The sequence below is a fragment of the Gambusia affinis genome, linkage group LG07 (genome assembly GCF_019740435.1).
Source record: "Gambusia affinis linkage group LG07, SWU_Gaff_1.0, whole genome shotgun sequence".
Lineage (NCBI taxonomy): Eukaryota > Metazoa > Chordata > Actinopteri > Cyprinodontiformes > Poeciliidae > Gambusia > Gambusia affinis.
In genome coordinates, this window is record NC_057874.1 from 22,252,224 (window position 1) to 22,267,477 (window position 15,254).

Consider the following 15,254-nt stretch of genomic DNA (forward strand, 5'->3'; position numbering starts at 1 on the left):
TAAAACAACTTTGTCTGTCTGTCTTCACTTCTAGTGATCAGAATCCAGCATTTTTGATGTTGCCTAGTCAAATAAGTATAATCTTTTTTGGTTTGCTAAAAATGCTGTAATTTAGAAGTCACAGCTACCCTCCTCTTTTCGATGTAATGTTACCAGCAGTTAATAAAAAGAGCAAAGACCAATTAAATATAGTTGTTCTTTGTGCACTTTTATCTTGCAATTTGAAAGACACCATTAGGAATTAGCATACAGTACCTATGGCAACCAGCAACCTTTATCAGATTCTTTCATAATATTTGCACAGCCGTCTGCAGCCAGTTTTATTTAGCCCAGGTTTGATGCCACTGTGTGATAACCTCTTGCTTTTTCTTCCTCATACAAGTGAAAGCACCAATTAAAGCTCTCAGTTGCAAAAAGCACACTGGAATTATTATAGGAAATAAATGATTAATTATAATGGTGACAGTACTTTGAGAAAGAGACAAGAATTCAGTAATATGACTTAAAGTTATTTTTTGACACTGTGATATTTTTAAATAGCTATGGAGTTGTGTTGAAATAACTTATTTACTTATTTCTTAGATTGCAATGACCTCATGAAATAGGAATCAAAACATGCAAAGTTACCACAACAACTGAAGCCACACACATAAAATTAATGAAAAGTTATGCTTAATGTAAAAGACAACGTATTTTATTTAGTCTAAATAATTTTTGGTATTGCATCCACAAGAGAAAAATAACATTTTTGTCTATTGTGACATATATCTTTCATTATTGTTGTTTTTTATATTTGTCTCCAGATACTACGTTTTTCAACATAAAGCATTGCTCTCCTTTTCCCGAAATGCTTTGCATGTCTCTTTCTTGTTTATATTAAACACGGTGTGACTCAGATTAAAGGGTGACAATTTTGCTAGGAGGCTGTTGCTATGGAAATGCATCTGCCACAGTAATGATAGGCCATTCTTGTTTGATTAATTGTTTTTTTTTTTTTTTCAGTACTTCTTGGGTAGGGAGAATCCTTCCAAGTCCATGGAAATGAAAAATTAATAGATTGTGTTCCTTCTTTTCCATTGATTTCTTTCGTTCTCCTTGGTTTTTAGAACAACTTATATTGCCATCACTTTTTTCTCACATTTTCAGTAGTGTAGTAATAATGTTTTAAATTAGATTGGAAATCTGAGATTTCCGTGGACGGGGGAGGTTACAGCTTGGTTATTTGAAATGCAAAAGGAATGTCTTTGTTGAGGGCTGGCTTTTGTGAGCAGCTGCTGAGGCAAATGCAGAATCTAATGTAGTGTGAATATTATAAATTTTCAAAGCAGGCCAGAGAAGTGCACAACATTACTTTGTAGTCCGTTTTTATTCTAGCAATCTTCTGGGACCAATTATGATTAGAGAACCAAGCCTTCATCTCTGAACGTCAGCTCGTGTTTATCAAAACCTCATATGCTCAGGCCCTTTCAATTTGATCTTTTTAGCACTGCACTAATGTGTTATGTATTATTTAACTCATAAATGTTTAAATGAGCTAACAAATGCAAGCTCATCACTTTCTGATCTGTAAATTGCCAAACATTCCCATTTATGCCTGCATTAAAAGCATCCTTTGCACGGTGCTCATGTTATGTCCGCATGAATTTTGAAGAAGAGCTTTTGATCCGGTTATTATTGGAGATTAAAGATAGCTAAGACCAGAACATTGTGAGAACCTGACTCTGTAATTATTGCAAGGTGTTCTTCATGCAGGGCTCTCTCTCCAGCTGTGAGCACCACTTTTGCTTCTCTTTGTGATTCGAGTTATTGCTCAAAAGGTGTTGTTTGATGTGGCTGTAAGTAATTTTTTCTTACTTCACTGCACACAATGAGCATAATGTACCTACAGGGGGCTGCTGGGGTTGTTGATCAATATCATTGGCTCAGTGATTGCTTCATCAGGTGCCGAAAGCTCTGGCTTCTCAAGAATTTGTTTTCAGCTGCAGGAACTGTAGTCCTTCTTCATAACCAATTAAGTCTGAGAACTGCTGCATTTGTTCCCTCAAGAGGTCATCGGAAATAAGCAGGAATGAAAGTAAAAGAGAATGGCTTCAAAAATTGCATTTCATTTCAAAGGATACGTTATCAAATAGAATAACATTCACATTTTGCATTAGGATACAGTTCACTGAGTGACTCATTGTGGTGAGAAAAGAAATTGGTTAGTTGAAACTAGACATTAAAAGACTGGAAAACCTATATTTTAATATATGTTTCTATTTACTTCTAATTTTTGTAGTTTCAGCATCATTATTTAACTTTTACTAAAATGTAAATTGTGCAACTGCCAGGTGTTTTTACCCAAGTGGTTACATTATCTAACCAAAGCCGGTACTAGAACCTGTTCTTTACTGATCCTATTATAGAATGGCTTTTACTTTACACATCCAGAGACGTAGCTTGGAGCAGAATCATTACATCACTAAGAAAAGATTTCTGACTCTTAGTAGAGGATTGCAGTGCATGCAGATGGTTTTATATATATATATATATATATATATATATATATATATATATATATATGTGTGTGTGTGTGTGTGTGTGCATAAATCATAATATTTATTATTAGTAGTATTGTTACTGCATATTCTGATCCTGATTTTGATTATCAACTACGACTGAGAAAAAAAATGTTGAAGCTTTTATTATTTTTTTCTTCATCACAATGTCCCAGCAGTCCTTTTGAGCTTTAATATCTTGGCCACAAAACAATGTATTTATATCTAGTGTGATGATTGAGGGCAAGTGAACTCTACCCAGCAGGTTAGAATATTATTTGCTGGATGAATTAGCATTCATGGCACTTAAAATATGCCCTACCAAATATTTCATTTGAACAGTCCATTGGGATTGGGAAATGGCATGCATTGTTATTGTGATATTTTTGCAGGCCTGCTTTCTATGATTATTGAAGGTAGATGTTTAAATGTTTTATTGTCATAAATTTTACACATCAAAAGCAAAAATAACTCACATTTAAAGTGTGTATTAGTCTCCACAAGCACACCCTGTAAAACGTGCACCTTTCTGAACTTCTATTGTGGCATATATTCTGAGCTATTTAAAAATGTGTTTCTTTCCTGGACTTGCTTCAGTTAATGCTAACATAGAACCAGTAGAACAGACCCACTGTTTACAGTAGTGGAAACAGAACTACTGCCGAGAAAGCACTATTGCCAGAGAAGCTAAGTTTTTTGAAACAAAAACTTAGAGTGGCACTGAAATATTTCTGTTTACTGTTGAGAAATATTTTCAGTGATGGGATTTGGTTGTAATTATGTCAGTCAACAAGCTAAAGACGCTAACTGTTCAGTTCTTGATCACTTAAACTCTACAAAAAAAACAAACAAGAAAAAAACAATGATTCTTTCAATACAATCTTCTGACATGTTCTAAAACATAATCAGTAACTGATTCATTTATATTCAAAAAGAGGAGGAATCAGAATAAAACTTAAAGGAGCTCATTCCGAGCAAGATGGCGGTGGTAGGCTTCAGCTGCAAATCATGAACAAATTGCTGCGATATTAAGTGTAAGGAAGTCTTCTTTTCCACCACCATCACCACTAGCAGAATTTTGAATGTTTTCTTTACAAAGTGTAGTTCAGCAGTGGTTCTACCTCTCCACTGGTCTGCCTGAAGTGAGTTTCAACCTGTATAATTGTATGGTTTGGAATGGATTTTCTCATGAATTTTGGCTTGACTTTCTGAGCTGACACCACCTGACTACTTATAAAAAGAGTTCTGACATCTTTCATTGAGTGTCATACAACTCAAATTAACAACATTCCTGTGTTAATTGGACCAAATATCAAATTAGATTAAACCCCTGGTTGACTGCTTTGATATGTTGATGCAAAACACCAAACTTTTGAAGATCAAATGTAGATGCCACAAAAAAAGTAAGATAAAGCAAATCTGAGTGTGAGGAACCGAAATAATAAAAAAGAGGCACAGAAACCAACAAGTCAAGTGAGAAATCAAAAATAAGTTAGTTTTTTTTTGGTCTAGCAGAAAACTTCAGCATTAATGGGTGTGTGCGATGCTGTTTCGATAAGAATTTGTTCTATGTGTTTCTTGAAACGAGATAATTGTTTTATAGAGCATAATATTTATTTTGATACTTTGTGACTCATTAGTGCATTCCGTTTCATTCAACCCCTCCAAAGAAAATAACATTTCAGACCCTTGGACAGTGCCAGATCATTTTGCCCCCCAAAATAAGGAAACCTTAAGGAAACATTTTAAATTTTAGAATGTGCAAGTACATATTAAAGGGTTCAGGTCTATCTTAGTCCAGTGAGCTTTTTTTTTTTTTTTTTTCAAAACATTATGCAGACTATATCACATCAAAAATGTCATCTCCACCTAAAAATATTTGCACATTTGGCTAATTGGCAACATTTATTGCTCTGAGCAGAGAAGATAGTAAAGCTGGTGTTCTTCTCTCATCCCAGATGCAGGAGATGGCTTTGCACCACCACCAACAGCAACACCATCACCAGCACCCTGACGGCGCTCATTACGATCCCGCCCGTAACCACCCCATGATAAACAGCTCACCTCCGATACTGCCCAACCCCATGAGTGCACTGTCTCAGCTAAACCCTCAGGTCAGCCGGAGCGCACTGCCTCATGGTTCCCCCTCGCCTCCTGGAAGTAAATCAGCCACACCCTCTCCTTCAAGCTCCAATCAGGAGGAGGAGACAGATCCTCATTCAAAGGTACTGATGTGGCTTCTTTAGTAGAGGCAGGGGCTTGTCTGTTATGGTTTAACGGCCAGCATAGTTGATGATTTTGGAGGAATTCAGAATTATTTTTGAGTTAAAATTATTACACCACTCTTATGTGTGTAATTGCTTGATAGTTTAGCACTAAGTTCAGTGTCTTGCCACATTTGGTTGGTTTTCTGAATGTTGAAAACACATTCTTTATAAATCAAAAAGAGAGTGCACAAGTTTGACTTTCATAAGAGGTGTGCAACAAGGAAACTTTTGTCCTCTATGGAAAACAAAACCAATTTAAAATTTGCCAGAAAAAACCCCCCCAAAAAAACATCCAAAGTCAAGACTTCTGGAATCAGGCTTTTTTGGCGAAATTAGTATAAAATCTACTTATTCAAACACCAGAACAAGTTACATGTTTTACATAAACCAAACACAGCATGCCAGCAAAAGATAGACACACAAACTGTGAGGCATAGAGGTGTATATATCATGGTTTGGGAACGGCAGGATCTGGCAATCTCACCATCTTAGTATTCTACTTGGCATCAAAGGGTGCTTGAGGAAAACTTAAAAACATTCTGTCAGAAAATTCAAGTTGATGTAGAAGTTGGCTGAGAAATGAATGGAAAGTCTCTGACTGAGTCAAAGCTGAGATCTTTAGAACAGCTATGAAATGGTTGGGTGTTCTAACTTTTTGCTCAGCTAGACAATATTTTCTGTAAAGTGTAACACAATGCACACTGTGTTTATCATCTGTGAATAAATTCCTTTTTATGAGAGGTAAAATTGATTAGATATCAATACATAACCATTTCTCTATAAAGAAGTGAATAATCAGTGAGGTTTCCTATTTTTTTTTTTGATATTTGAATAATATTTTTGTCGGAAAATCACACACATCTTACCAGTTCAGATCTCTGGCACTTCTTTAGTCATGTTCAGGTTTAAAGTCTGACTCTAAATTCTGCTTTTGTTGAAATGTCTTTTAACAAAAGCATATCGTTAGCCTGATCCTGTTTATGCACCACAGCCGCAATCCATTTTTACTGCTCAGTTTTCATCAGGAGGAATGCAGATGAGTATATAACTGACTTTGCCACCTCATCAATGTTTCAGATTCATCTCTTTTTAGCCGGCAGTTCATAGTGATACAGTATAAGTAAAGAGGGATGCTTTGGTTTAAAAAATATATTTCTAGGCCTATACATCTCTGCCGGGCTTCACAGGCGCATGTGAATAAAAATGATTACCATCTCTTCTATCAGTAAGTAATTCCATTTGCTCTCTCCAATTCATTCTGAGACCACATCAAAGCCAGAGCAGATACATCAGACGATTTAAAATTCCCTTCAGCCCAGGCATGAAACATCTGAATTTATGACTTGCTGAGCAACTGCAAAATAAAGATTTGAAAAGGTCTGATAAATTCAACTAGCACATGATATTTCTGACAAAGTGCTCTAGGAGAGAAAAAAGACAATTTCTGTCAACTTGTGAAAGTGTTTCTGTCAGTGAAACATTGCTGCAATATCCAAATGTTGGTTATTGAACTGAGCAATCAAATTATAGAGTTAATTAAGTTTACATGCTTCACCAGGACCCAGTGTTACAGGCATTCATCACATTTACAATTATTCATTAAAGTTTTTTTTTTCTTTTCTTTGTACATGTAAATGCTAAAGCCAACTTCAGTATCAATAAGCCGTTTCTGTGTTGTGTGTGCACTGATTGTCTTCCAGATGACGGGTGAGAAACGGCCATCTTCAGAGATGATGAAGCCCAAGCCCAAGCCCCAAAAGAAGAAGAAGAAGAAGGACCCTAATGAGCCGACCAAGCCAGTGTCAGCCTACGCTTTGTTCTTCAGAGACACCCAGGCAGCCATCAAAGGACAGAATCCAAACGCAACCTTTGGAGATGTTTCCAAGATAGTCGCCTCCATGTGGGATGGACTGGGAGAGGAGCAGAAACAGGTACACGAAAACACGCATGTCCAGTTGAGTAAATATGATTCAAAGGTACAGTGCTTTGAATGTCTTGTTTCACCTTTCACATACATGGAATTTCATGCTGTGGTGTGTTCAGGCCACATGATGTTCAGTGATAGTTTTCCACCACACACCATCACTATTCATACACACATCTTGTCTTGGTAGGATTGCAGGAGGGCGATGAATTTTGTGGTTTTTGACTATTTTTAAAGCTGTTTAATCACTTCAGATTTTTCTCTGTGCAATAAATTTTAATACTTGTATCATTTTCCTTTCACTTCAAAATCATGCCCTATTTTATCTTTTACATAAAATCTCACTGAACTATTTAACAGTTTGTAGTTGTAAGTTCTAAACTGAAAATGTGAAAACTTCAAAGTGAACTTTTAGATATGGTGAAACAAAACACTGGTTTATCTAGCAGATAAAATTGGATAAACATTACAGCTTGTTCCCACAAAATATGCATTTTCTGCTTGCCAACCAGCAGATCGCTGAATCAAAGAGAACTACAAAGCTTACGGTACACTTTCTTTCTTCTTCATAAGCATCCTTATTAACATGTCTTTGAGCTTCTTATTTGTTTGCTGTGTGCTAAACATACACAAGAAAATGTAGTTTTGAAGTAGTAGAAACAAACAGCATTTGTACAGATTAAAACGATATTATAGGCTTTGCATTAAAACAGCTTGGATGACAGCGAGACGTGACACATTTATTTATTTACAGTCACGTTTGAAAAGCTTAGTTCTTGTTCCATATGTTTACTTCTCGATTACACATTCTCAATCAGTACAGAATTAAATGTCTTTATCGAAGGAAGTGAAACATTGTTTTTAGCCATCAGCGGTGTAGCTGTAATCAGCTAAATTTGGTTTTATTACACCCCGACCTGTGCGTATGAAACCGCCTTTACATTTACTGCAGTTTATTGATTCCCACAAAGGAGCACAGTTTCAATTTCATTCAAACATTCCAGACCAACAGTGCTGAATAGGTTTCTGTGTGTTTTGTGGTAACAAATGATAGTGTGAAATGAACGGAAAATGAGACAGTCTGATGATCGTGCGCAGACTCATATTTTTAGAATATCCAGTCAGAGGCACAGCCTATTGGGTGTCAAATAAAAGTACCTGTCTCCATGACAAAGTGCAGCCCATTCTCTGCAGTGCCCCTCTCCAGCATGTGTCTTTTTCTTTCCCATCCAAACCTGCTTTATACGCTGGACTTTGGAGGCCGGCTGTCCCTTTTATTTGTAGTTAATTTTTGCCACCTTCACCGGGGCTCTTCACCATGAATCTTCATTTCGCCGCTGACACCCTTGAATGTGAATTCCTCATTTCCTGTCCTTTTATTTATATCTGTTGCCTGGTGATTTGATCATGCTGGGAATACAAGATTAGCAATTGCCTCGTCCTTGCTTTTCCCTCAAGGACATCTGCTCCAGAAATGTTATTGTTTGTGCTTCTTAACCCTTTGTCTTCTGGCAATTTTTTTCACTGTTTAAATTTTCTGTTTCCCTCTTACACATTTCGCATGCATTTGTCCTTCACAGTGGAACCAGGAAAACAGGAACACAACTAACATACTAGTAGTACAAGCAGCAAAATTGCCCCATTTAGTGTGCTACTCCACAGCTAATTTCTTTATTTCTGCATCACGTGTTTAATCAGACGTGTCACCTCACAGGACACATAATTAACTTGAGTTAATGATTCATTATCGAATGAAATGTAGCACTCTGTCTGGGCAATAACCCTGTGATTGCTTTAATTAATACAACAGACTACCACTGACATTTATCTTGACAACTTTATGAAATAGCTCAACACAAAGCTGCATGTAATTCTGAAGTGGATGGAAAATTATGCTTTCAATGTGTTATTACTTTAAATTTATTTTCAAATAAAAAGGTAAGAAGTATGTTGAGCTTGTTGTCAGCTCCCATGAGTTAAAACGGTTTAACAACTACATTTCATCACAAATACAGCTCTGCAAGATTTCTCAACCTCAGCCAGATTAGATTTTTATTAACACAGAGAGCTTTTATCTTTGCTGAAGTAAAAAATGTGCATGAGGCTGCCACTACTATGTATCACATAGGAGATGGTGTGTTCAATGTGTATTGCAGTATTCCGTTTTTTTTGCTTGTAGGCTGAAAGATTCAGGTTTGGTTTCCTATGAGCAGATAGACTTCTTTCATGTGTTACTGTGTATTCTGCATGTCTTGTTGCAACCTGCAAAATGAACTTCTTAGACTTTTTTTTGTTTTGGACAATGTTTTTTTTTTTTTGGCTCTTTCGTCAACACATTTGTGGAGAGCAAAATTAACATATGCCGTGTTGACAGATCAGAGTTACCCTGGGTTTTGACTGCTTCATTGCTGTCTTTGGCATTTTCAATTATAAAGAAAAGGATCTAGCATTAACCTTCCAATTTACAATAAAACATTAGTTTGTGTGCATCTACCAAATGAACGCCAAATAATGTACAGAAGTTAACAGTGCCAAAAATCCCTCCAAAAATTTAAAGGGTATGAATAACACTTAATAAAGTCCTTAAAATGTCTCCTCAAAGGTCCATAACTATAAAAAATGTGTTATTTGCTGTAACTCTCTGATAAATTGCATCTGTAAGGAAAGCTGTTCATGCCAATTTCTCATTCCTGAAAACATGTTCAACATACAGCTTCAATTTTATAGTTAAGTCTTCCCGATCTGTTTACATACACACCACTATGTTTTTCCTTCCAACGTGCGGTCGTCACATCATCACTGTTGAGGTGTATTCTTTAATGTCTCAGTCAGACCCTCTGGAGCCTTGCAGGAACACCAGAATGTAAACACAACCCTTCCCCTACACACAGGTTTGTTTTAACTAGATCAGAGCTTCTGTTTCCAATTATCTATAACATACCATGCAGAAAAAATTCACATAAATGCAATAAAGGAAGCACATTTGAGACTTTTGCTTTGGACAAAATCAACACTTTTTCACTGTTATCATTTGCTTTTTGCTTATGATCCTTTTTGTTGAGTTTCATTATGTTTCTTCTACTCCCCCTGTTATCCAAAGATACAGCATAACAAAGACATGTTTATGTTAATTTTTTTTCTTTTTCATTATAATTTTTTCTAGTTATGCAGGTTCCAACAATATGTGCTTTAAAGTGTAAGATCAATGGGTTTTTTGGGTTGCGTTATTCCTCAAGGTGCTACATGTTACGGTTGCCCCAGAAACATAAAAGAACACTTTTCTTGTTTTTGTTATTTGAGATTAAGATCAATTTTCAGTTTTTACAGCAGTGAAAAGGGGGGTAATGATAATGGATTTGCGTAGGAGTGAGGGGAAACCTTAGCTTTATTTAATTGAGTCTGTGTTTTGGATTTGTGTGCTTTTGAAAGGTCAGAGACCAAAAAAGGCAAAAAAAAACAAAAACAGACTGTCAATTAATTTAAGCTGCATGTTTGGATATTAAACTCCTTGTTTAGCCTCAGATTTTGTACACATTTATTATGTTAGTTTTTCTTTCCTCTCCCGTCTTTTCACCTCTACCAGTTCTCATCCATTACTACTTAGGTATGTCTCATTTTATCCTTGGTTGCCACCACCCCCATCCTTACTTCTGTTTCTCACCGTTCATTCAGTTTTACGTTCACAGGGTAATCACTCCCATCGGTGTCAGCAGGGCGCAGGGTTATTGTCTCCTGTAATTAACTGGTTATCAAACAAGAACAATTCATTAAGGTACAATTAGGGGGCTAATTCAGATGGGACACCTCTGTGCTGGGATTACGTTGGAGGCATATGCTATCCCTCCTTGCAGCTTTGTTATTTTTAATTCATACTGACCTGCAGCCTTTGACGGCTTCAACCACTAATGAATCCACTCACTTTGGAATAATTAGACATCCTTAGGCATAGTAATTTGCTTGAAAGTATCTGTCGTTGCGTAGATCATTAGCTGTGTTAAATTAATTTGAAATTAAGGCTGCTGGGAGTAGTTTGAGTTAATAAAAGCAAAGACTTTGAGTCTATAAGATGCAAAGAATGGCTTAAGAAATGATTTTGGGAACTTTCCTATGGAAATTGGCTGTAATATTCTATGCTTGCTGCATAATGTATAGGCATTTATTGCCTTGCAGAAGTGTTTTTTCACATTGTGCTGCATTACAACTATATATTTTAATGTATCGCATGAGGATTTTGCTTGATATAACAGCACAAATTAGTGCATAACTGTGAAGTGGAAGGAAAATGATGCATGGTTTACAGAAGTTTACAGAAAACAGAAGTGTGGTATGAAGTTCTCTCCCATCCTGGCTCAATCCTGTGTAAAACCAGTGCAGCATGTCTAAGTGAACCTTCACTAGACTCATATCCTTTGGAGTCCATGAATGGGTTTCTTCTAAAAATTTTCCCTTTCTTATCTTCTAGCTCTTTTCCATTACCCCTACCAGATTAGAAGTTGGTAGGAGTAAAGACCTCACGCTGTTGAGCAGCGTGAGGTCAACATAATACTGCCACCACCATGTTTATTATTTGATTAATTCTGATTGACAGTGTTACTTTGCATGATTATTTTGCAGGTAGGCCAAAAGGTTCATCTTTGACCGCCCCTTAGCATCCTTGTCCACATGTTTGCTATGGCTTCTACGTGGCTTATTTGCATATGGCAACTTTAAAAAGTTTACTTACAGTTTTCTTTTAACCGTGACTTCCTCTTACCATCAAGGCTACAATTGTGATGCACACAACAAAATATTTTCCCATCAACAGATTCTCTTTCCTAAGCTGTGGATCTCTGCAACCCCTCCAGAGGTATCTTGTGATTCTTGGCTGCCTTTTTGATTCCTACCTATAGTTTACGCTGCATTTCCTTACAACTGAACTGTTCTCTGGAAGGTGTTGGTGTAACATGACAAAATATGAAAACAGGGGAATGAATACTTTTGGATGCTGCTGGATATCAAGGTAATAATGATAATATTGTAAATATGGATGAGTGAGAGGATAAACATCAGCTGTTTGAGCAAGAGATTGTATCCGGCTTCATCCCGCTTTGTTTGCTGTCTTGCTTGTTTGTTTATTGAGTGCGTGCGTCAGCGGCTGCCAGCCTATGCTCACTTGGCAACCCATGAATGCTTAATGGTTATTCTACCCCACCTCTCTGAGAAGAGATGACCCTGCCCATGTAGCCACTGACAGTATCTCATAGAGGATCAGTAATTACCTGCTACATTCACTCACGCAAAGAAGAGTGCCCTCCTTCATATTAAAATGCTGAGATCTGAGTCTTCTCTATTGATTTGAGGGTGGACTTTCTGACACTTTTCTTTTGCTGCATGAAAAAGGCAGCAGCAGCTGCACACAGGCCGTGAGTGACATGTGATGACATTAACTTGAATTCCCTGTCTCAACGCATCATTTGAGGTTCATTCAGACAGTTCAAGATTGCCTTTTTGCTAAAGCTGTTTTGAGTTCTTTTATTTTTTTCTCTCTCTCTCTCACACATCTGAGTGATTTGCTGCGACATCAGCTCTGATTAAGAGATGAGCAACAGCCTTAATAGAGAAGAACACTGAAAAAGAAGCGCACGGAGCGACAAACAAGCTTTCGCTCCTCGTTTAACTTCTATTTTCATGTTATTGTGCAGAATCTTTCTTGACATTTCATTTTAAGCTGAATTGGATTTTCAAGAAGCAAATGGTTCGAATGCATCAGCATCATGCAGATGGGCAAAAATCTCCTTGACCTGATAATTGTGCGCCAAATGCATACGAAATGTTTTTTGTTGTTTTTTTGTTTTTTTTTTTTTATCTCAGCCCTGACTCCCCGAATCTCATCCGCATCAGTCAGTGTGAAACGGAGGGTCATTGCAACCTTTAGTATCGGCTCGTAATCAAACGTTGTTGTTGTGTTTGTCCCTGCAGAGCTACAAGAGGAAAACAGAGGCTGCTAAGAAGGAGTACCTGAAAGCCCTGGCCGCCTACAGAGCCAGTCTGGTTTCCAAGGTAACAGTGGGGGTCACATGTTTGATATACATGGGTCAGCTGCAATATAAGGGATGATAAATTAGACAGAATTCCTCTCTCATTCCAAAGAAAAGGTCAACTAACAGCAAAGATGGTTTAGTACGTCTTCATGTAGACATATATATGCATTATTATAGAGTTGGATAACAATGCATGTTTCAATGTTATCATGTCAATATGTAAATGTATTTATGAGTGGAGGTAAAAGAGAAAGGCTGTGCGTGTGCTCTAAAGAAAACAGGGAAAATTAGGCCTGAAACACACCTCAATTTGTAACCTGGGGAGAAATAAAAAGTAATAGTGCACGTCTGCCTGCCTGCTCATCAGCGTGCATGTGTAAGAGCAGGAGTGGACATTACCTGTCATTTGCCATCCTCCTGGTGCTTGGTTCCTCCCTGGTGGGCTGCTAATGTGTTGGCTGAGGTTTGCTCACATCCACTGCCCTCTCTTTGAAGCAGTTTAAGTCCAGACCATTACCATTTTTTGACTGATCATGTTTGTGTAAAAAGAGAGAGCTCATGTATGTAGCTTAAAAGCAGTTGTAGCACTGTTCCAACTTCATTTCATATCTGTCCCCACATTGTTCTACCTATTGAGTTCTAAATTACATTAGCATATGCCAAGCTCCTCCTCCTCGCCCTCTCTAGCCCTCCTCCCCCGAGCGGGACGCCACACTTCCTCTTACACTTATGTGCAGAAAACAAGCACCTTGATTAAGGCATGAATAGTTAATTCATCAGCCTCTTCACTGTGCCATACTTTCTACTCAAAAGACTATTCTCATCTCTTGTCTCTAGTGCGATTACACATTCAGGGTATCCTATGCAGAGGCTTGATTGATGCCATATGATGGTAGTTTGAGAGTCAAAAGAAAAAAAATCTGACAGACAAAAATAAACCTGCAAACCTTCGCTCTCTCATTCAGGAGGAGCCAATCTGAATGCAGGACTGAGCCTCATCCTTCAAAATGACTCTCTTATTTATTTTTTTTTTAATTATAGATGAAGGAGTCTTTTCAGAGTGAATTGGGGTGGGTGGAATTGGAGGTAATTGGAGGATCATTTGAAGGATTTACATCCTGTGTGTGCACCTGTTGCCCTTTTGTTTTGTGACATTTGTCAGTTTATGTAAGAAGAAAAGAACAAAAAGTTTGATTGCATCTCTAAATACTATTGGCCCTTCCCTTGTGTCTAAAAATTAAAATAAAAAAAGTTTAAAAATAAATTGTAAAGCATCTACTAAAGTTTAGAAGATAAACTGTTTTTTAGCATAAACCATCTCCACTCCATCTACTGTAATACACCCTCTTTTACTACCCACTTAAAAATGATCTCCAACAAATCAAATCCATCATCTCACTCTTCCTGTTCTCCCTTCACCTCATTTCTTCCTTATTTCATTTTCCACTTGACCCCTGCAAATGTTTCTGTCCCCCTGCTTTATCTGCGCCTTCATATCATTCCATTGATTATTTGAGGGATTTGGCTGGCTGGATGGGAGCCATTACTAAATAACAGACCACCACATCATTCTAGTAAGTCTGACAGTTAAAGAGAAAGATTGCATGTGCTTCATACATGCATGCGCATCTTTCCCAGGGAAAGAAAGGGAGACTGAGAGACCTGCTGAGTGAATGTTTAAAGGTGTAGATGAATGCAGTGGTGGGCGGATGGGTGGGTGGAGTTAATGAATAAATAGAAAATGAAGAAATAACATGAGTGGACACAAGTTATCATACTCTAAGCTCTTTAATTTAAGGTAAAAATGTCACGATGTGATTAATGAAGAACTCAAATACAGGGACTGATGGTGACTGAAATAAGTAGAGTTTTAATAATGAGATAACAAAAGAACTTACGGGGATCAAAGGCAGAGCAGGACACGGAGCTTGGGCGGCATAACAGAATGAACCAGCAACAAGTAATGAAAACCAGTGAGCTTATACATAATGAGGCAAGAAGAAGGGTATTGGATACAGGTGAGCTAATCGAGAAATTTGTAACAGCTGTGGAGAGCAAAACACAAAGACTGAGAGAAGGTGAATAACGCAGAGGTAGCTGGACTCAACACAAAGGAAACTCAGTTTTAACCTCTGCTGTTTACATGTTGATATCTGCTTTGAATCTTATAAATACACTAAAATTAGACCAATTTAATGCCCTTGAATGTAGGGATGCACCAATCAGTACTGTGTGCCCAATTTCCCATTTTATTTTCTATTAACTGCAAAATTATGATCTTCTGAAACAGATTTTTGCCAGTTTTATTTTCTCATTAAACACTTTAATGAAAAAGATTTAAGAAATCTGTTAAAAAAAGTACTCCTCTTTTCTTCGCTTGGTTCTTCTCTGCTCTTTTCAAATAAATGATTAGCAGTTTAAATTCTTTATGGCTTACAACACTCCTGTTGAAAGACGTTGTGATGTAACACAGTGGTAAACATCCTTATAGAATTAAATCCAGCTT

The 15,254-nt window shown here is 37.3% G+C and overlaps 1 protein-coding gene across 6 annotated transcripts in view; it reads left to right on the plus strand.

The window, feature by feature from the left end:
- Positions 1 to 15,254, plus strand: part of tox2 (TOX high mobility group box family member 2) — a 124,573-nt gene that overhangs the window by 104,859 nt on the left and 4,460 nt on the right. For 3 of the 6 annotated variants that reach the window (XM_044122005.1, XM_044122003.1, XM_044122006.1), the window contains 3 exons: positions 4,496 to 4,762; positions 6,493 to 6,735; positions 12,687 to 12,767. In XM_044122005.1, coding sequence (XP_043977940.1) covers positions 4,496 to 4,762; positions 6,493 to 6,735; positions 12,687 to 12,767 — 591 coding nt within the window. The remainder of the gene's footprint in view (positions 1 to 4,495; positions 4,763 to 6,492; positions 6,736 to 12,686; positions 12,768 to 15,254) is intronic. The other 3 variants (XM_044122004.1, XM_044122007.1, XM_044122009.1) reach the window with 3 other exon arrangements.